Here is a 21,427-nt window from a genome sequence, read left to right on the forward strand (position 1 = left end):
GATTTACGGAATGATTTTAAAAAATATATAGGTTCACTAACTTAAAATACTACAAATGACCAGTGAAATAGTCTTCAGGGTTAGTAAATTATCAGAGTTCACCAAAAATGATAGAACTCTAAAGGAAGGGGCACACAGCACAAACCCCAAGACTCAGATCACATAGGTCATTCACTAACAACACCCACTCCTCCATTTCTAAAAAATTTAAATGAAGAGACCTTTTAAGCTTTGATCTTTAGAAACCTAAGGATTATATACCTGAAAAGTACCAAAGTCCAGAATAAGAAGGTTGGATTTTTCATGGTGGAAACCTGTCTGTGGTATCAGAAGATAAGAAGGTTTCAGATTAATCCTCAAGTCAAGGACTTTGCGAGTTTCAATAATATGTGCAAGCCCTAAAACACAAAACAAAATGAGGATATTTTTAAAAATCTTGAGTGTGCAGTGTAGAAAATGGTGCAGGCTTTAAAACAAATAGATGTTAAACAGCATTCAAAAGGTCATTTGGTCAGTCTTCTGTAATCCCTCTATGTAATCAAGCGAACACATGTTTCTGGAAAGATACCTGTGGCAGTCCTCTCTTTAATTTCTTCTAGCTTGGAAAGAGTGGCCGTTGTTAAGCGTTCAAGGTCCATGCCCTTGCTTGTCTGGAAGAATTCCACCATTGCGTTTATTGTTTTCTGCAAAAGAAAATTTTGTTTATGCAGTTTTCGTCATGGAATTGCAAATCCATGAATAAAAAATACAGGACTTCAAGAGAAAGAAACACTGTTAATCATTACTGAACAATACTCACTGCATCATATATAATTTCCACAGGCTGTGATTCAACAAAGAATCTCTGATCTGCAGTACTGTCTTCTGGATTATTCTCAAATTCTATTTTAAGCAGAGATGATCGTGTGTCCCCAATGGAAGCCACGAGTGAAGGAACAATGTTCTGCTGTCTCAGACCAGTTACGTACCAGTGTTCAAGCTTTGCTTCTACCCTGCAAGTTAAAAGTTGACAATCTGAATGCAGAACTTATACATGCAGTTAAATATTAATCAATATTACAGGGGCTAGACTTGGCCATAACCAAATCAGGTGTAAGGCAGAACAAAATCGGAAAAGAATTTGGCAGAGCACCACTTTTCTGAATGTGTGTGTCTGTAAGTAGCATCAGTTTAAGGAATAAGGTAACGGTATGTATAGATGAACAGAATATGAACGATTCGCTTTCAGTTAGTCCACCATGCCTTATTTAGACATAGAATTGCTCTTCTCGGCTGAGCTCAAAAGAAGCTAATTTTGCTTAACAGTTACAGCCAGCTGTGCACTGCACTAATTGGCTGAAATTTGTGATGTCAATGAGCCTGCACACCTCTGCCCCAAATAACTTAAGAGGTTGTCCTGTTTCCTTTTGGTTTTTTAAAATAGAATGAGGAGAATACACATAACGAGGAGCATATTGTTTCCTGCTTGGCAGGGGGTTGGACTCGATGGCCCTTGTGGTCTCTTCCAACTCTATGATTCTATGATTCTATGATTCTATGATATACATATCTAACCCTTTTAAAAAGTAAAGAAAAAATGCACAGCCCACCTGAAGCAGGAGGGATAGCAAGCCTATGCACTTAACTGTGAATCAAAATTTATGGCACATATATCTGTCTCTGCTTTGAAAAGAATAGATATAATCTGAGACAGAATCCATTTTTAGGTTTCATCATAGTGTCATCCCGATATATCCTAACAAGTTATAGATGGGTTTCAGCACCCCTCACACCACTCATTTAATGGCAGATACTAGACTGCTCGGTCCCAGCGCCTGCCAACCTAGCAGTTCGAAAGCACCCCCGGGGGCAAGTAGATAAATAGGTACCGCTTACCAGCGGGAAGGTAAACGGCGTTCCGTGTGCTGCGCTGGCTCGCCAGATGCAGCTTTGTCACGCTGGCCACGTGACCCGGAAGTGTCTCCGGACAGCGCTGGCCCCCGGCCTATAGATGTGAGATGGGCGCACAAACCCCAGAGTCTGTCAAGACTGGCCCGTTCGGGCAGGGGTACCTTTACCTTTACCTTTACTAGACTTGAAAAGTTTCATGTCTCTAATAAGAACTGTCCAAAAAAAAATCACTAGTTTAAAAAAAAGAAACATGAAACAGATAATTTAATTTAATTTAATTTAATTGCTAATCACCCTTCACCACAAGGTTCAAGGTCGGGTTACAGCAATGTAAAAATGCAATACTAAAATCAGTTAAAACAATTTACAACCAAAGAACTGGATTAGTTTTTACTATGTGCCATCAACCACGTACCACTACCACAACAGAAACTTACTTAAGGGCTTGTGCTCCTGGTCTCTGTGATATTTTAGTGCTTAAATCAATTATCTGGATTTTAAGAGTGTCTGGCACATTTCTGTCTTCTTTAATTGTAAAGGAAGTGCTTAAGAGTTTCAGGGATACCACATGGGCAACATACTAAACAGAAGATATAAGCAGTAAAGAAAGTTAGCCATACATTTCATTGCCCACTGTACTCATCAATGTCTACTAAATAAACATATATACAGCAAAGTATAATGGTAAGGCAAAACTAGTATTTAAAGGATTATTGAAAAATATTAATTACTCCAAAGTTTTCTCCAATGGCTAAGTTCCAAGATGCAGCAAGACTTTATTGATGGCAAACTGCGCTAACTCTTCTAATGCATGTGTAGTTTAGGTCAGGGATGAACCAAATTGCAAGGTCGGAAGACTCCAGTCTTTCACCAAGCACATGTCTGAAAATATCAGCATAGGACTAACAAATTATCATTGGTGAATACTCCATTTTAGAAACCAATATCCATTACATTATTCTCCCAGAACATTTAGTTTAAGCCTAGGCCTCTAGCCTTTGCCTAACTATGTATGGATTGTGACCAGAATGGTGAGGCGTCTGGAAAGTCTTATGAAAACAGGCTGAAGGAGGTAGGTATACTTAGCATAGAAAAGAGAAGACATGATTGTGGTCTTGAAATGCCTTCAGAGCAGTTAGGTAGAACACGTTGCTCCAAGAGGCAAGGACTAAAACCGATTGCAGGGAAGCAGGTTTGAGTAAAGCATTAGGAAAAACTTGCTGAGAGTACGCACTCTTTGACAGTATAACAGAATACTTCAGGCAGTAATGATCTCTCCTTCACTGGAGGTATTTAAACAAAGGCCAAACGAAAGGCCATCCGTCTAGGATGCTACAGTTTCACTGAGAAAGGGGGTGGACTAGATAGTTCCCAAGGTCCCTCTCAACTCTATTAGCCTACTTTCCATTCAGTGGCCCTGCACCATTTGCCAGTGACAAAGCACCCAGGCTTCAAACTACTTTAAAAGTGAATGATGGTTCAATAAATTTATCTATTAACCTTAGGAGTGCTCAGCCTCTCTTGCATTCATTTTTTAAAAATAATTGTTATTAAAGATTTTCTTGATTTACAAAAGTAATTTGTCTCTTTTTCAGGTTTCAGAGTCTTTTCTACAGATCAATTACATTTGATGTGAGATATTAGTATTGTATACAGTATAAGGTTGGGGAAGAAGAGGTGGGGGGACTGACATGGGGACAAATAGAAGAGGACCCCTTCACACCAGTATGACTCTCCTTTATACACAGCCCAATGAAACAACAATAACCCATCAACAGCAAACAAATCAATATGACTAATTTGACCCAACAATTTCTCTTGGATCCATTTTCATCCAATGTAAAAAATAAAAAAGCCCTTAGAAGAAAATAATAATTTGGATAAAAACAACTGCCATACACACACATGATATTCCTACATTTATTAAAAGGTACAAATACCTTCTTGGGTAAAGATAGATTGTGAGAACTGTCACTATAGCCGATGGCAGTGAAAAGCTTCGCCTTCTCTTCTTGTGTCATGAGATCATCAATAGCTGAACAAAAGGTTTGAGATATTGTCATTAGCTACTCATTTCAAGTGCTTGCTTATTTTTACAATATTTTCACATCACTTGCAGTATTTGAAGAAAAGATTCCACTAAAACTTCTAGTGAGATTTTGTTGAATAGAAACCCTGAATTGCTTTACAAATAGACATGAAGTGTGGGTGTCTCTTGTTCCATTTTTACTGATGAACTCTGATATTATTTTATCACTGAAATGATGCCACAAATTTAAGGAAAATATAAGAGCCACTATAGCCAGTAATATGAAAATTTGTGCAATCCAGGCAATCCACGTAAGCTAAGTATCTAGTGTCCCAGTTACTTGTAGATGCAAACCTACTTTCAGGAACTGAAAGTTCTTCTTCATCTTTTTTCTTAGATTCCTTCTTCCCCCACAATCCACTAAACCATCCACCACCTTTCTTCTCTCCATCAGTTGATTTCTTTCTCAACAGCCTTTGTCCTGACCTTATAACCTATAAATCGGAAAGTTAAAAAAATGCATGAAAGAAAAATTAGATACACTGTGGCACTGCAACCGCCAATAAGCAAAGGATGCACAAGAGATCACTCCTAAGGAAAAACAGTAAAATGAGTGTTGAATGGCAGACTAGTTTTTATTTTTTAAGCATTGCATGTTTAAGTGGCCTTCCTCTCGCTTCCAGAAGACAATTTTTGACATAGAATAGAATGGAGATGTTTTACTACTCATAAATAGGCACTATGCAATAGGAGTCTGCAAGAAGAACAAAGGTGAACATCTTGCTACAGAATCCTAGTTGTGTTGATGGGAGCCAATTTCAGCCTTTCCCTAGATGTTCCCTAAAGTGTTACACCACTTTAGCCAGAAAGCATAATGGAACAGGTTTATTTTTAAAAATATATCTGGTAAAGATAAAAATTGGGTAAGTGGGGAGCACCCTGGAGAGTCTTCCCAGCTTGCAAGGGCACCCTCCCCAGAACCCAGAGAGGGTCTCCTCATGAGCCAGAGGTGCAGCAGGCCTTTCTTGAGGCTGCTCTGCCTCCCCGCCAAACAACTGACAGGCAGACAGATCGGACACAAGTGGAGAGCTGCCTACATTCTTTGTAGTCATTTCTTAACTTTTAGAAGCAATGAAAAAAGAAAAAGTAGAGCTTACCTCAGTTTGTGCTTGCTGTCTTGCTAAAACAATATTGAACACATCTAGAGCTTTTTCAAAATCCTGTGGAACAAATGCATAAAAGCAACTTTAATGTAACATTTTAACAGGGCAGTTAGCAGTTATTTCAGCAAATCTCATCAATCAGTGGGTATTAGGACCAGTCATGTGCCATCCAATGCCTTCAAAGGATGCTACCTGAATTTAATTAATTCAATTAAGCCACTTTTATTTTTATTTTATTTTTTGCTTCACAGCAAACTTGCTTTACAGTCATTTCACAAAGCTGTGCATGGTACTCATACTCATTAGTTATGTCTAAGCACTCAACAGTATGAAGAAGAGCAGGGACAGGGAACCTTCAGCCCATGGGCAAAACATAGCCCACCAAGGGTCATAATTTGGCCCGTGAGGCCATTTCTCCCAAACCATGGCCACACACCACACGCCACACACCTGACATCGTGGGACATCAGGTGTGGTGCAGGTACCACTGTGGCTTCAAATGAACAATCAGGAGCTTAAAGTGAGCTCCCAATTGTTCCTTTGCTGAAGAAAGGTGCACAACCCTATTAGTTGATGGATGGTGATGGCATGTCTTGCTCTAGAATGGGGAAGTGGTCTCTCTTTTGAAAACAGTCCCATGCTGCTCCTTGAACTTTTTGTTTTTTGGAGGTTCAAAAAACAGCATTCTGAAGTCCCAGCAACTGGGCCCTGTGTGTAATAATGATGTCAGATGATTGACAAGTGGGCAACCCCACCCGCTTGTCAAATTTGGCCCATTTTCTGCCAAGCAGAAAAAAAATCCCCTCCACTGGCATACAGCCTTAGCCTCTTCTGCTACATTGGTGTAATTTGGGAATAAGGGTGAAATTGAACTAACTGCTTGGTCTGCATCTTAAGCTGCCCTTTCCCCATGTCTGAATTCTGTTCAGGGTTGGCATACCAGCTGCAGTGCGTTGTTAAAAACAGTTTAAGGTTGGGGGCCACTGGATGGGGGAACATCCATCCTCCCTTCCTCTAAGAAATGTGTGTACATGCATTGATAGGTATAAAGTCAGTGCTGCAGTCAGCAGTGTTTTAGGTCCAAACTTATTATTCCTCTTGCAATACCATTACTATTACTAGTAGAACTGTGGATAGAACTAAGCTGAATCTCTCTGGATATTTGGATCTCTACCTCTAAGACCAGAGAGCTGTACTTAGTAGAACACTTCATCATGCATTAGCATCTCTTACATTTATGTAGTTAGTGTGTTGGACGTGTTTTGTGTTTTAAGACAATAAAAACTTTACACTGAACTGTGTGTGGACAAGGAGATTTTTAACCATCAACTCTGGAAAGGCTGACAACTGGAGGGCAAGAAGACACTGAAGCTCTGCTGGACTACTACTCTGCTAAAGCTGTGCATACTCTGCTGATCACGCTGGTCAAGGTGTGACATCATATTGCCACCATAACATAATAACATGCTATGTATTTATATCCTGCTAATAGTATCCAATGTTGCTTAGCACCTACCATAAGTAAACTCTCAGTCTCATTCCAACAAAATAAGTCAGCTCTTATTGTTGAAGGGACGCATTATTATTGCAAGGGACGCGGGTGGCGCTGTGGGCTAAAGCCTCAGCGCCTAGGGCTTGCCGATCGAAAGGTCGGCGGTTCGAATCCCCGCAGCGGGGTGCGCTCCCGCTGCTCGGTCCCAGCGCCTGCCCACCTAGCAGTTCGAAAGCACCCCCGGGGGCAAGTAGATAAATAGGTACCGCTTACCAGCGGGAAGGTAAACGGCGTTCCGTGTGCGGCTCTGGCTCGCCAGAGCAGCTTTGTCACGCTGGCCACGTGACCCGGAAGTGTCTTCGGACAGCGCTGGCCCCCGGCCAATAGATGTGAGATGGGCGCACAAACCCCAGAGTCTGTCAAGACTGGCCCGTTCGGGCAGGGGTACCTTTACCTTTACTTTACCAGCGGGAAGGTAAACGGCGTTCCGTGTGCGGCTCTGGCTCGCCAGAGCAGCGTTGTCACGCTGGCCACGTGACCCGGAAGTGTCTTCGGACAGCGCTGGCCCCCGGCCAATAGATGTGAGATGGGCGCACAAACCCCAGAGTCTGTCAAGACTGGCCCGTTCGGGCAGGGGTACCTTTACCTTTACCTTTATTGTTGAAGTCAGTATTAGAAAATATAGCTACAAAATGATTTCACAAGGTAATATTACACATGGATTAAAACATTGCCAGAGTAGAAAGAAATTGAGAAGTTTTTGTATTTGTGGAGGTGTCACCCCTTTCCCAGTTTATAGCAATGCATTGCATTTACAACACCACACACTCTAGAATCACATCAAATACCTGCAACTGTCTCTGTGTTTCTTCTGATACTTTGGTTTGTGTCAGTTTGCTTTTATAAACATTTTTGTAACTTTTCAGAATCTGCCGATGTTGCCTTATGTTACTCCATGACCACATGCAGCTGTATCGTCTGATATGAACTTCAAGGATGCTATTTCCTGCATATTTCCACCTGCAAAAAAAAACACACACACACAACCCCAATTACATTTTCAATACAAATGACAAGATGAGAAATTGGTGCAACCTGGAATAATACTACAGAACAGAGACTGGCAGAAGAATGCAATAGATGGGGCAAGGGATCTCAAGTTTCAGAGGTTTCACAGGCGCAGAAAGTAAAATACTTTTCTTTAAAGTGGGCTACTGAAGCAAAGAGAGCTTGGAGGGAAACCTGGAGTGGTGTGTGAAACAAATGACAGTCCAGTTCAGGTTGCATTATTTCCAAAGATGCCATGGAATATAAACTTTTTTGTTCCCCATTTAATTTCCAAAAATCTGAGAAGATACACCCATTGCACATACTCAAAATATTTGAGAGTTGGCTGCTGAGAGTCCAGTCATGGGCTTTGCAAACTGGGAAGAAGCCACAACTCCTCACAGGAAAAATAAGAATTCCCCCTGTAAGAACAGACTACAACTGACATTTGACACGTATAGGATATGGGCTATACCGCGTAGGGGAGCATTTAGAGTTGACCAGCTTAGTCATGTCAGGGATGATGAGAGTTGCAGTACAAAAACATCCATTGACTCAAGATTGAAGAACATGGGGCTAGAGGGTGGGAAATCACTCTAGTTTCCAACTTAAGCACAAAACTGTTTAATATTCTTATAAAACAGTTGCTACCTATGTGTCAATTTGTTTCAATAATATAAGCCAACCAACAGCCTCAAAAACAGGGCAAGATAACAAAAGGGGTAGTAGCAGTAGAGAAGGATTTCAGTTTCTTTAAGCTTGCTTTAGAAAAAATGGGAAAAGACCAATAGAGACCTGATATTTCTTATGAACACATCCTACTTTGTCACAGATCACCGTGTATGCATGGTGGTGGACACTTACAGCACATACAGGAGTTCTGTTTGACCATCCATGTGAAGAACACTTTAGGAATGCTGTTAGCTGTCCTGAGTTATGAGAATAATTAGCTATCTTGCCATAAGCATGTAAGAAGATTAAAAAGCAAGAACAACAAATACAGAAAGGTCTACAACTTACCACTGTTTGGCATTCTTATGCAGTGGTACCTCTGGTCTGTACTTTCTGTATGGGAAATTTCGAACCATATAATCTATGGACTCCAGAAGGTCGATCATACTAAGGTACTAAACAAATGAAGGGAGACATGGTATCTTACCACCAGGAAATCACAGTATTTAAAGCATTCAGCTATGAGACTAAAGACTGCCATACTAGAGACAAGACAAAGGTCTATTTAGTTTAAGTAACTGTATTGGACATACAAGTATCCTTTTCTTATAAAGAAAGAAAGGAATAGCCATCACTCAGTAGTTGTCCCTGGCACAGAAGTATGTTGTGTCAGAATACAGAAGTCCTAATTTTTAGCCAACAGATCTTTCTTAACAGACTCAATTCAAACCATATACAATGGTACCTCCAGTCACAAACTTAATTCGCTCCAGAGGTCTGTTTGTAACCCGAAACCGTTATTTTGCTAATGGCGCCTCCTGCTGCTGCCGCGCTGCCGGTGCGTGACTTCCGCTCGCATCCCGGGGCAGAGTTCGCAACCGGGAGCATCTACTTCCAGGTTAGCAGAGCTCGTAACCCGAAGCATTCGTGAGGAGGACGGTACATAACATGACGTTCCACTGTACTAAGAACATGAAGCTTTCTTCAGAAATTAAGGCAAATTAATGCTGATCACAATACAGTGGAACCTCTCATTACGTACTTAATTAGTTTGAGAGGTCCGTTCTTAACCTGAAACTGTTCTTAACCTGAAGCACCAGTTTAGGTAATGGGGCCTCCTGCTGCTGCCGCACTGCCGCCGCGCGATTTCTGTTCTCATCCTGAAGCAAAGTTCTTAACCCGAGGTACTATTTCTGGGTTAACGGAGTCTGTAACCTGAAGCGTATGTAACACGAGGTACCACTGTACAGCAAACCTCTAGTGAGAGAAATACGTTCCTTACACCAGGGATGTGAACCTCTGCCCTGTGGGCCAATCCTGTCTCACCACAGGGTAAAATTTGGACTGTGAGGTCACTTACGTCATGCCACACCCACCTATCAAACAGCTGGTGTTACTGGGCAGTGTCAGCAGATTGGGGAAAGAGTTCTAACCTGCTGAGTGCTGCTTCACCAACACATTCTCTATAGGAAAATGCTGAAGAAGCAGGACCTAGACACACACGCTTCACGGATCAACTGTCAGTTATGTCGGTCATGATGCTGATTGACATGTAACAACCCACCTGTAAAAGTTGGCCTGCAGGGTGTGGGGAGAAAATGATATGGCCCATCAGACCAAACAGGTTTTCCACCCTTGTCTTTCACCAAACTGGGAGAAATACATGTTCCTTACTCTAAAAATGCTCAAGAAAATAGGCTCTATCACATTTCACTAGTTAAACATGTAGTTTTATAACGTATTTATAAGGTATTTGTCCTCATACACATTCTTCCAGTACAGTTTGCGAAGTAACAACATGAGCAAGTAACTAAGAGCAAGCCCTACACAGGTGACTGAAGTTAATGGCACAAAACTAAAAGAAGATCATAAAGTTGCAAGCCATCTTACCTGTGGCTTGGTCAGTTCAACTGAAATGCTCTGGACTTCCATGCTCCCAACAATCTTAGGAGTTTGTAGTTCAAGTTCTGCATGAGGGTTAATATACAGCTTTGCAGATGCTGATACTGGTTTAAATACTTTAATGGGGGGGGGGGGGGAGAGAAACAAGTCCTTAAATCAGAATTAGCATAATACTATGAAGTTAAAAGCAGAGTTGCACTATACAATATACTGTAAAAAGTAACTACTGAAGTAAAGAGTTGCTGCCCCTCACTACCAGCAGAGGCAAGAATTGTATAGCCACAAACCCAAATTCTGTCCTTCATACTTACTATACTGATCATTTGGAGGCTCTTGGCAAGGTGAAGGGACTCCCCTTTTCAACTGCTCCTGTAAATGACAAAAATAAACCTTTAAACATCTGAAACATGCATATTCAAACTGGGGCACAGTTAGAAACTGGGATGGAAAAGCTATTCACCACATGACTCCTGGAACTTGGGTTGTGGTCGCCAACACAGAATGTCTAATTGCATTTTTTTAAAAATCAGCAACACTTTTTATTTATTTTTGGGCTGCAAGCTTGCCACAGGCTACGGAGCCGATACACTCAGGCTTTTCGTTTAACGTCTCCCCCACCACCACCACCACAGCCTTCAAGAACTAACACCTGCCCTCTTCCCAGGACTACCAGATGCTCAGTTTCTGAAAGGATGTGCCTTAAGCTAAATAACTGCAAACCCATGATGGGCACACAATATTCTTCTTTATTTCAGTGTGCCCCTCACAAGGAAGTGAAAGGTCCCCCACCCACTACTATTTCCCCACCTTTGGTGTAACTTTCAGCCAGGCTGCTGCAGTGTTCCTTTCCGCAAAGGCATCTTGCATGGACTCGGAGGCGTCGCCTTCCCCTGTGCAGTTCCAAATGAGTCTCCTTTCTGCACAAGACATCCAACAAGCCTACCATGCCACCCACCACTTCTGTCCCTTCTCCTCAGTCCCCTACCTTGGAATGCCAAAGAGACCCAAGCAGACCAAGGGGGTCTGTATGTTGTACTCGCCCTGGCGCCCCATTGGTGCTCGCTGGAGGAAGGCTGATGACCAGGGCTGTCTTAAGCATATCCGCTGCATGGTGCAAAGCTCCCTTCGGCGCACGCACACACACACCCGTTTCCCAGAGCTTTTTAGGGAGGACAGCAGCAATTTTAATCCGGAGTCTCAGGTACCAGAGACAGCAACTAGACTTCTGAAATTGTTCACAACTGGACCACCCCTTGTTGCAAAACACGCCTGCTGCCTGGTTAGTTTCGAATGCTGAACTGGGGTGTCAGGATTGGTCATTGTCCTCTTCAGATCACCACACAAATGCTTCTTGTTCTTTTATAACTTTTTATTGTGTATTAACAAAACAATCTTATAAACGGTTCTTAACTATTCTTCCTCAGAGTCACTTATTTCAGCTACCTTCTGAGCTCTGCTTCTCCGTGATCAGCCACTCTCAAAATGGCGAAGGCGCCACTCCTTTCGCTTTCCCGCTAGAGCTGGCTTGGATCTCCCCTCCTCCGAATCTGAGCTAGAACTGAACCCTTGCCTTTCCTGGGAACATCGTGTCCCTCCCTGTTGTTCTTGTTGCTCTCTTCTGTTAGTTTCACTGCTCTCCTTCCCCCCTTGGGGAAAGCTTTCTCCCTCTGAGAAACTGGAAACTTCTAACTCTAACTCTTCCCTGACATGGGGGGTGGGATCGCTTTAGTGAAGCTCAATTCTGACATAATTGTCTCACGACTTCTGAGTTCCAATTCATACGTATAGCTTGCATATAATAAAAATATTTACAGAAACTGTTCCACAGCTTTTTCTCCAAAACAGTATTACACTTTCATAGATTGTATCTCTTGTGCTGAAGACTATCTAAAATAGTATTCCTGTGTTTTTCAAAGTAATCCCAATGAACAGAACTTGCATGTAACCATACCTATTTGGTCTAAATTTTTCACCTACTGCTTTGAAAGGCTGTATGTAAAACATGTAGGCTGACCATCTAAAGCAGACAACCGCAAAGGAAAACATTGGAGGAGGATGTGGGAAACAAGTTGCATGGGAATCAAGGTGTGGGAAACAGAGGAAAACAAATGTTTCATTTGACACAACACAACAGAAATAAATATGAGGATTTAACTCGCAAGTAAGCACATTAAGAACTGAAGTATGATAACTCAAGCTAAATGACACGAGATTTTCCCTATTTTCCTTCCTCTATAAGAAAATATATTGCAAAGCTGGTAGATTACTGCAGTATCAAGAAATAATTCTGCAGATGTGAAAAAGAAACACAAAATTTAAGCCATATTAGTATTTCAACCAGGAAAAGGTGGCCATAAATTTATGAATGTTCTCACTTCCCTGTTACTTATAAAATAATGCAATAAAAGAAAGGAATAAATAAAATCCAAGATCCAAGATGTAACTGAACGACTGCAAGGAATCATAAAACCCACTGACAAATACCCCTTCCTCTTGGTTCATGTGGGAACCAATGACACTGCAAGCAATAGCCTCCAGAAGATCAAAAGAGACTACGAGGCTCTCGGCAGGAAATTGAAGCAACTAAATGCACAAATTGTCATCTCATCTGTCCTCCCAGTTGAACGACGTGGCCCAGGGAGAGAGGGGAAAATAGTGGAAGTGAACAGCTGGCTTCGCAAATGGTGTAAACAGGAACGGTTTGGATTCTTAGATCACGGACTGCAGTTTCTTGAAGATGGACTTCTGGCAAGTGATGGGCTGCACCTCACAACGGTTGGGAGAAATGTTTTTGCCAAAAATCTCAGAAACCTCATCAGGAGGGCTTTAAACTGACTAATGTGGGGGAGGGAGACAGTGCTCCTGAAGGTAGGAGTCTATCAATTAATGAAGATGATCATCCAAATGTCATAGACCAAATGGAGCAAACAGCACGCGGACCTAGTGGTGGGAGGAAAAAATCCTTAAATAAGAGACACGGGGGAATGATTAATGGACTTCAATGTCTGTACACTAATACGCAAAGCATGGGAAATAAACAAGATGAGCTTGAGCTCTTGGTACAGCAAACTAAATATGACATAATAGGCATCACTGAAACCTGGTGGGATAAGTCCCACGATTGGAATGTAATAATGGGGGGATACAATCTATTTCAGAGAAACAGACCAGTCAAGAAAGGAGGAGGAGTGGCGTTATATGTCAGGGATGTGTATACCTGTGAAGAGATCCAAGATTTAGATCCTCAAAGCCAAAGTGAGAGCATTTGGGTCAAAATTAAGGGAGAGAAGAACAACAGAGACCTCATTGTGGGAGTTTACTATAGATCCCCAAGCCAAACGGAGGACATAGATGATGCCTTCCTGGAACAGATGGCCAAGCATGCAAAAGGAAGGGAGATAGTAGTAATGGGGGACTTCAATTACCCGGATATTTGTTGGACGTCAAACTCAGCCAAGAGCATAAGGTCAAACAGATTCCTCACTGGCCTTGCAGACAACTTCATTGTCCAGAAAGTGGGAGAAGCAACAAGAGGAACAGCCATTTTAGATCTGGTCCTAACCAATGTTGATGACCTGGTTAGTGGGGTAGAAGTGGAAGGATCATTAGGCGCGAGTGATCATGCTCTTCTGAAGTTTACTATACAGCGGAAAGGAGCAGCCAAGCATACTAGGACTCAATTTCTTGACTTTAAGAAAGCCGACTTCATAAAACTTGGGGAAGTGCTGGGTGAGATCCCATGGACAACAATACTAAAAGGAAAGGGAGTTCATGATGGCTGGGAGTTTGTTAAGAGGGAGATACTAAAAGCACAACGTTAGGCAATACCAATGAGATGGAAACATGGAAGGTGCCTAAAGAAGCCAGGGTGGCTATCTAAAGAACTTTTAACTGAATTAAGATTAAAAAAGGATGTGTACAAAAAATGGAAAAGGGGGGAAACCACCAAAGAGGAATTCAAACAAATAGCCAGCACGTGTAGACACAAAGTCAGAAAAGCTAAAGCACAGAATGAACTCAGGCTTGCTAGAGAGGTTAAAAGCAACAAAAAAGGCTTTTATGGGTATGTTCGTAGCAAAAGGAAGAACAAAGAAACAATGGGGTCACTCAGAGGAGAAGATGGTGAAATGCAAACAGGGGACACAGAAAGGGCTGAACTACTCAATGCCTTCTTTGTCTCAGTCTTCTCCGATAAAGAAAACAATGCCCGACCTGAAGAATTTGGAGCAAATGATTCAGCAAAGGAAACACAGCCGAGAATAACTAAGGAGATAGTACAAGAATATTTGGCTAGTTTAGATGTATTCAAGTCTCCAGGGCCAGATGAACTGCATCCAAGAGTATTAAAAGAACTGGCAGATGTGATCTCAGAACCACTGGCAGTCATCTTTGAGAATTCCTGGAGAACAGGCGAAGTCCCGGCAGACTGGAGGAGGGCAAATGTTGTCCCTATTTTCAAAAAGGGGAAAAGAGAGGACCCAAATAATTACTGCCCAGTCAGTCTGACATCAATAGCAGGGAAGATTCTGGAGCAGATCATTAAGCAAACAGTCTGTGAGCACCTAGAAAGGAATGCTGTGATCACCAATAGTCAGCATGGATTTCTGAAAAATAAGTCATGTCAGACTAACCTGATCTCGTTTTTTGACAGAATCACAAGCCTGGTAGATGAAGGGAACGCAGTGGATGTAGCCTACCTTGATTTCAGCAAGGCATTTGACAAGGTGCCCCATGATATTCTTGTAAAGAAGCTGGTAAAATGCGGTCTTGACTATGCTACCACTCAGTGGATTTGTAACTGGCTGACTGACCGAACCCAAAGGGTGCTCATCAATGGTTCCTCTTCATCCTGGAGAAGAGTGACTAGTGGGGTGCCACAGGGTTCTGTCTTGGGCCCGGTCTTATTCAACATCTTTATCAACGACTTGGATGATGGACTCAAGGGCATCCTGATCCAATTTGCAGATGACACCAAACTGGGAGGGGTGGCTAACACCCCAGAGGACAGGATCACACTTCAAAACGACCTTGACAGATTAGAGAACTGGGCAAAAATAAACAAGATGAATTTTAACAGGGAGAAATGTAAAGTATTGCACTTGGGCAAAAAAAATGAGAGGCACAAATACAAGATGGGTGACACCTGGCTTGAGAGCAGTACATGTGAAAAGGATCTAGGAGTCTTGGTTGACCACAAACTTGACATGAGCCAACAGTGTGACGCGGCAGCTAAAAAAGCCAATGCAATTCTGGGCTGCATCAATAGGAGTATAGCATCTAGATCAAGGGAAGTAATAGTGCCACTGTATTCTGCTCTGGTCAGACCACACCTGGAGTACTGTGTCCAGTTCTGGGCACCACAATTCAAGAAGGACACTGACAAACTGGAACGTGTCCAGAGGAGGGCAACCAAAATGGTCAAAGGCCTGGAAACGATGCCTTATGAGGAACGGCTAAGGGAGCTGGGCATGTTTAGCCTGGAGAAGAGGAGGTTAAGGGGTGATATGATAGCCATGTTCAAATATATAAAAGGGTGTCACATAGAGGAGGGAGAAAGGTTGTTTTCTGCTGCTCCGGAGAAGCGGACACGGAGCAATGGATCCAAACTACAAGAAAGAAGATTCCACCTAAACCATTAGGAAGAACTTCCTGACAGTAAGAGCTGTTCGACAGTGGAATTTGCTGCCAAGGAGTGTGGTGGAGTCTCCTACTTTGGAGGTCTTTAAGCGGAGGCTTGACAACCATATGTCAGGAGTGCTCTGATGGTGTTTCCTGCTTGGCAGGGGGTTGGACTCGATGGCCCTTGTGGTCTCTTCCAACTCTATGATTCTATGATTCTATGATTCTAAAATAATGCAATAAAGGAAAGAGGTTGTTTCCATCATGCCATTTGTGTTGTGATTTAGCTCTTGTCTCATAACTGTGTCGTTAACACTCTTTGGAATGAGGATATTAGCGATTCAAAAACCAGTTTCCAAAACAGACTGATACTCTTGTTACTGAGACACACTAGAGTTTATATACAGACATTTTTTAATTAAAGAATTGCAAACAATCATGAATCTAAATTATAAACTGTAACAGCTTCTGCTCACTGTTAGATAAAGTGTTCTTATCATTGAATCGCCAACTTCCTGTTTAGATAGTAGGATCTCATGACCAGAGCCATATGGCAAAAACATTCAAAATGAAGCAGAAGCTGTACGTATGCAATTGTTGTTCATATGCACCATCTCTGCAAACTGATTACTTTATATATTTGTCAAATATTTATGTCCCAAAGATTTAGACAGCATTGTTTCTACAACCTGTACTAAGGATCTGGAGCCAGACTTTATGTCATTTGGTTACTGGAAACTATGAATGCACTAACTGTTCCTGGTCACAGAATCAAAATGAGTAGTTCTGCTTTTCCTTACTAGGTATTGATGATCATTATTTTGTGCTGTTGACTTGATTTTTATTCTTCTCAAATTCTATTTGCTAGGACTGATTATCTATCAGATAGCTATTGTCCCACTGCATTACTCATGCTGAAGAAGAAACTTGCCATTTCTTCATACATGCTATTAAGTCTATACCACAAAGCATATCTGTTATCAGGAAAATTAAATCCTCTTCCAATGTAAGTGACTACATTATTTTAAGCTATTAGGCACAATGCCCTAGGCTACAGTTGGGTCTTGTGCTGACCAAGAGGAAGCTCCCTATCTAGATTATAGATAGAATCACTTCATTGAAATAGTTCCTTTCTATTGTGTTAGACAAAAATGAAACTTCTACAGACCAGCAGTTTGCATATCCATCCCAACTCAGCATATTAAAAGTAAGTATGTGGACTTATACACCATAGGTCCAACTTACTGCTCTCTCAGATCTCAGGCATTAATCTTTCCTAACCATGCTTGAGGAGATCTAGATTCTAGATCCCTAAACTGGAGAATCCAGGTACTGAATCTGGAAACAGCTGCATACAAAGCGCGCGCGCACACACAACACCAGAGCAGTCTAGTGCTTTGATCAAAGAATGCCACTTCAATGGCAGTCTCACAAAGATGGCAACCATAAGCAATGCACACCTGGAACAATCAATTAATGCTAACTAGAAAAAGAATGCAAATCAAATGTTTTCTTCTTCTTCTGGGAAACATGTAGAAAGGCTAAATGTATGCCTGACAGTTCCAGAAAAGCAACACAGCCACAAATGCCCAAGACTTGGGTGGGATATGGTCTAAAGACACATGAGGTAGACACTTTGCTGAAGCTAAGGGGGTCTGCATCTAGGCAATACCTGGATAGCTGTCTGCCTAGGAATTTCAAGTAAATCACCTTCAGTTCCATGACAGAAGAAAGGCAGGAAACAAATGTAAGGGGGAAATTTATAGAATGCAGAATATAAATCTGGATAAAAGTAAATAAGGGCTGAAGTTCAGTGGTAGAGCACATGCTTTCCATGCACAAAATCCCAGGTTAAATTCATGGCATCAGTCATAGGGTTACAAGGCTAGGAAAGGTCTCTGCTTTTGGTTTTGGAGAGTAGACTGTAGCAGGTAATCCAAGTCAGTATAAAGCAGCTTCAAATGTGGGGGAAACTAAAGAGGAATTTGTGAAATCAAGCATGACTGAGTGGGCACAAGATGTGGGTCACAATATTGATTATGAATTATGGGGAAAGCCGTGGAAAATAAATTTTAATTTTATGGCATGATAAAAGAAAATATTATGAAAATGGCCCACAGATGGTATTTAACACCCACCAGATTGACGAAAATGTCTAAAAAAGGAAAAAGCTGTATGTTGAAAGTGTAATGAAATTGAGGGATCTTTTATTCACATGTAGTGGTCCTGTAAAATCATTAAGGCATATTGGGAAACTATATATGATGAATTAAAAAAGATACTTAAAAAAACTCTTGGGAATAGTAACAACGGCAGTGCCCAAAAAACCAAAAGAACTTACTACTATATGCCACTGCCACAGCTAGAACCTTATTGACACAAAGGTAGAGAACAAGTCTAGTACCCATTAAGGAAGAATGGCAGTATAAAATGTTCAAATATGCTGAACTGACTGGTATGACGAACCAGATAAGAGAAAATGAAGATAAGGAATACAAGGAGGAATGGACAATGTTTACTGAATATTTTAAGAACCTGTATAATCAAATACATAGCTTAGTAGGTCTTGTGTAAACAATCCAGCAGAGTTGAAATAGACAGGAGTTTTTAATAGATAACAAATTGGAGGATTAAAAAGACGTGGATTACGCAGAGTAGTAGAAAAGCAAAGGAACTAGGAAAAGGGTGGAAGGGAAGTCATATGGTGTATGTATACATGCTGTATTTGGTATGAGGTTGTAAGCGGGACAGAGGGAGGAAAGGGGGGGAGGGGGTTAAATATGCTCTCTGTTCCTGTGATAATAGGATATCCAAATGATAATAAATAATTTTGAAACTTCAGCCACATCATATTTAGTTGCTATTTAATATTTACGGCAACATAAAATAAGAAAATCACAACATATGTAACAATAACGTACTAAAAATTAGCAAGAACCATCTGTTGGCCATTAAATGTGTTAGCTCATTTTCAAGTAATCACATTACTGAAGAAGCCTGACAACTTAATCTGCTTAACAGCTAAAAGAGTGTTTTGGCAACCAAAGCCACCTCAACAAGGGAATGGGAGGGGGGCATATACTGTTTCGGGCAAACATAGTTCTTTAAAAATTAAAATGAGTCTATTCAACAGCAAGGCATTTAATATTAAATTAGAGTTCAAAAATTTCCAATCAAAAAGATAATACTTTATCCCTTGCAGGGCAACTCTTAACCACTGCAAAAGAACTTGCTTCTTTATTTAAACAGAAGTTCCTATACCACCTTCAGGGGGGGCTAACAACATAAAATACATTTTTTTTAAATGCATCAGAGACAGAAACCACAAATAAACACAACCTTTTAATGAAATATTAAAGGCACCCCTGCTATAAGGGATGGGAAGGTTTGGGGTGAGCTTTGCAGGCAGGAGGGGGAGCGGGTGGGTGGGTAGAGGCTCTAAGTGGGGGAGGGGTCAGCCAGCAACACAACAAGGGTGGCACCCCCCCACACACACAGAGGGGCTTTAACTTACCAGTATTTCTTCCCTGGAAGCATGATAATACATTTCACTCTGCACATTCCAGTAGGCACTGAGAGAATCAAGACGCAGAAGCTGAAAGAACAAACACATCTCATCAGCTGTTAAAATGTACAATATAAAATCTTTCACCAAATAGGAACATCTTACTTTTAAAATGAGAGTGCAATTCAGTCCAAGTGTCCAAAAGCAAACTTTACATTAGAAATTACAGTGAATTCAGTGGTGTAGCCATTCACTAGGTATTTTGCACACTTTATCATAAATCCTAAACTTGAAGAATACTGTATAGCTAAAGCAGCTTCGTCACACTGGCCACGTGACCCAGAAGTGTCTCCGGACAGCGCTGGCTCCCGGCCTCTAGAGTGAGATGAGCGCACAACCCTAGAGTCTGTCAAGACTGGCCCGTACGGGCAGGGGTACCTTTACCTTTTAAAGCTTAAAGAAGGTAGAGAGAAACAGTGAAGTAGTATAAAATGTCTCCATGCTAGGGTATTTGTTAATTCCTGATAAGCCAGCAAGCATGGTGAATTCTAATTGTTATGTACTAAGCTTGGATCCTAGAACAATAGGCAAGTAGGATCCTAGAATACAACAACTGATTGGCTTGCAGGAAAAGCCCAATTAGGCTCCAGGAGGAAGTTAATCAGCCTATTAGGCTGGTAGGATCGTAGAATGCAACAACTGATTGGCCTGCAGGAAAAGACCAATCAGGCTCCAGGAAGGAAGCAGAATCAGCCAATCAGACGGGACTCATTGTGTAAATAATGTATATAAAATCCTGAGGTTTGGGGGGCAATTCAATCACTGTTTTACAAGCTGCAATAAAGAGCATGAAATCACTACAGGACTCTGAGTATATTTCAGTAATGTTCAGATGAAGCCAAGTTTTGCTGAAAAGCAGATTTTCACAGTTAGACTGCAGTACTCACGAGAGAGGAGCAGCCTCTACTGTTCAAGTGGGGGTAGGGACAAAAATACCACAGGTGTAACAAAAACAGCTTTGAATCCTGGTAACTGGTTAACTAAGAAATAAAATTTATGCTCTTAAACTTTGTATCAGAGGCTCTGACCGTACCTTGTAAATGATTTTTGCAGCCTCATTTAAAATGCAAGGAGTCCAGTTTTCATTAGTAGTCTGGAAATAGAAATAATTGAATTTAACTTATGTTTGTTTTATTTCAAACGCTTTGTATGCTATACTACCCACCGCAGGTAGTGGATACCAGGCATTTCCCAAATAATCTCAGGACGATAAACGATAAAGGTTATTTGGTATGATCCAACTTCTTTCTCATGTTTTGACAGAATAGCATTTTGAAGAATCCATTTTTAAAGATCAGATAAGTAGTATAAAAAATTTAAAAAATATTCTCAATAAAATAATTCCCACATAAACAAGCCCTAAAATTTCAGGGGATAGAGAGCAAACAGAAAGCTAAAGCACTATGGGTGGAATCCAGAGTACAGTAGCTAATCTGCTTGCCAAGGAGTTGTTGTAATCTTCCCTTTTCCAGCAGCAGTGTCCTATAAGTACCCACAAGTTTTGAGGCCCTCCAGAGCAAGGACCACATGAGGAATGGGGCTTCCACTTCCTCTGAGTTTAAACTCTGCTGATTTCGCATATGAATATTTCCTTCCCTTGGCTCCATTTCCCCCATATAACCCTACTTCTTTGCTCCAGAAAGAAAACAAATGACAGATGATTTTCACAGATGACAGCGGTTTTCATTTGCATCAGCACTGAGGAAAGAGTTATTTTCTAGATGATTCCTTCTCAGCCAACAATCTAGAAAAATATTTTTTAGGTGGCCTTGACCTCTTGCATTTTTCCCTGAGGCTACTGGGCAACTAGTAATAATTCATTTTTTCATACAATAAAGCTGAAATCCATGGTTTGTCTTTGATCACACAGCAACCTTATTTCCTGGCTGTATTATATGAAAAGCTCATAATAATTATATCAACATTTCCATTTACCTTTAAATACAAGTACACATTCCTAAGTAAATTACAATTCTCAAACTAATTTCCTCTTTATTTAATCAAAAGCATGGAAATATGCTTTCTTGGTTCCCTCCCCCCTCAAAAAC

General features: G+C 41.2%; 1 protein-coding gene and 1 long non-coding RNA gene across 6 annotated transcripts in view; one reads left to right on the plus strand and one right to left on the minus strand.

Moving 5' to 3' along the window:
• The window catches only part of VPS13C (vacuolar protein sorting 13 homolog C), a 127,410-nt gene that overhangs the window by 83,509 nt on the left and 22,474 nt on the right, over positions 1–21,427 (minus strand). For all 5 annotated transcript variants that reach the window (XM_082197992.1, XM_082197991.1, XM_082197990.1 and 2 more), the window contains 13 exons: positions 20,413–20,472; positions 19,329–19,409; positions 10,507–10,564; positions 10,184–10,311; positions 8,642–8,748; positions 7,423–7,594; positions 5,077–5,139; positions 4,278–4,413; positions 3,831–3,925; positions 2,328–2,470; positions 800–992; positions 569–683; positions 262–398 (listed from right to left, as the gene is read on the minus strand). In XM_082197992.1, coding sequence (XP_082054118.1) covers positions 262–398; positions 569–683; positions 800–992; positions 2,328–2,470; positions 3,831–3,925; positions 4,278–4,413; positions 5,077–5,139; positions 7,423–7,594; positions 8,642–8,748; positions 10,184–10,311; positions 10,507–10,564; positions 19,329–19,409; positions 20,413–20,472 — 1,488 coding nt within the window. The remainder of the gene's footprint in view (positions 1–261; positions 399–568; positions 684–799; positions 993–2,327; positions 2,471–3,830; positions 3,926–4,277; positions 4,414–5,076; positions 5,140–7,422; positions 7,595–8,641; positions 8,749–10,183; positions 10,312–10,506; positions 10,565–19,328; positions 19,410–20,412; positions 20,473–21,427) is intronic.
• Positions 19,577–20,176, plus strand: LOC309518238. Its single transcript, XR_014213397.1, has 2 exons — positions 19,577–19,639; positions 19,780–20,176. It is a non-coding gene; the product is annotated as an uncharacterized lncRNA (long non-coding RNA).

This window comes from Podarcis vaucheri (assembly GCF_965113315.1).
Source record: "Podarcis vaucheri genome assembly, chromosome: 14".
Classification (NCBI taxonomy): Eukaryota; Metazoa; Chordata; class Lepidosauria; order Squamata; family Lacertidae; genus Podarcis; species Podarcis vaucheri.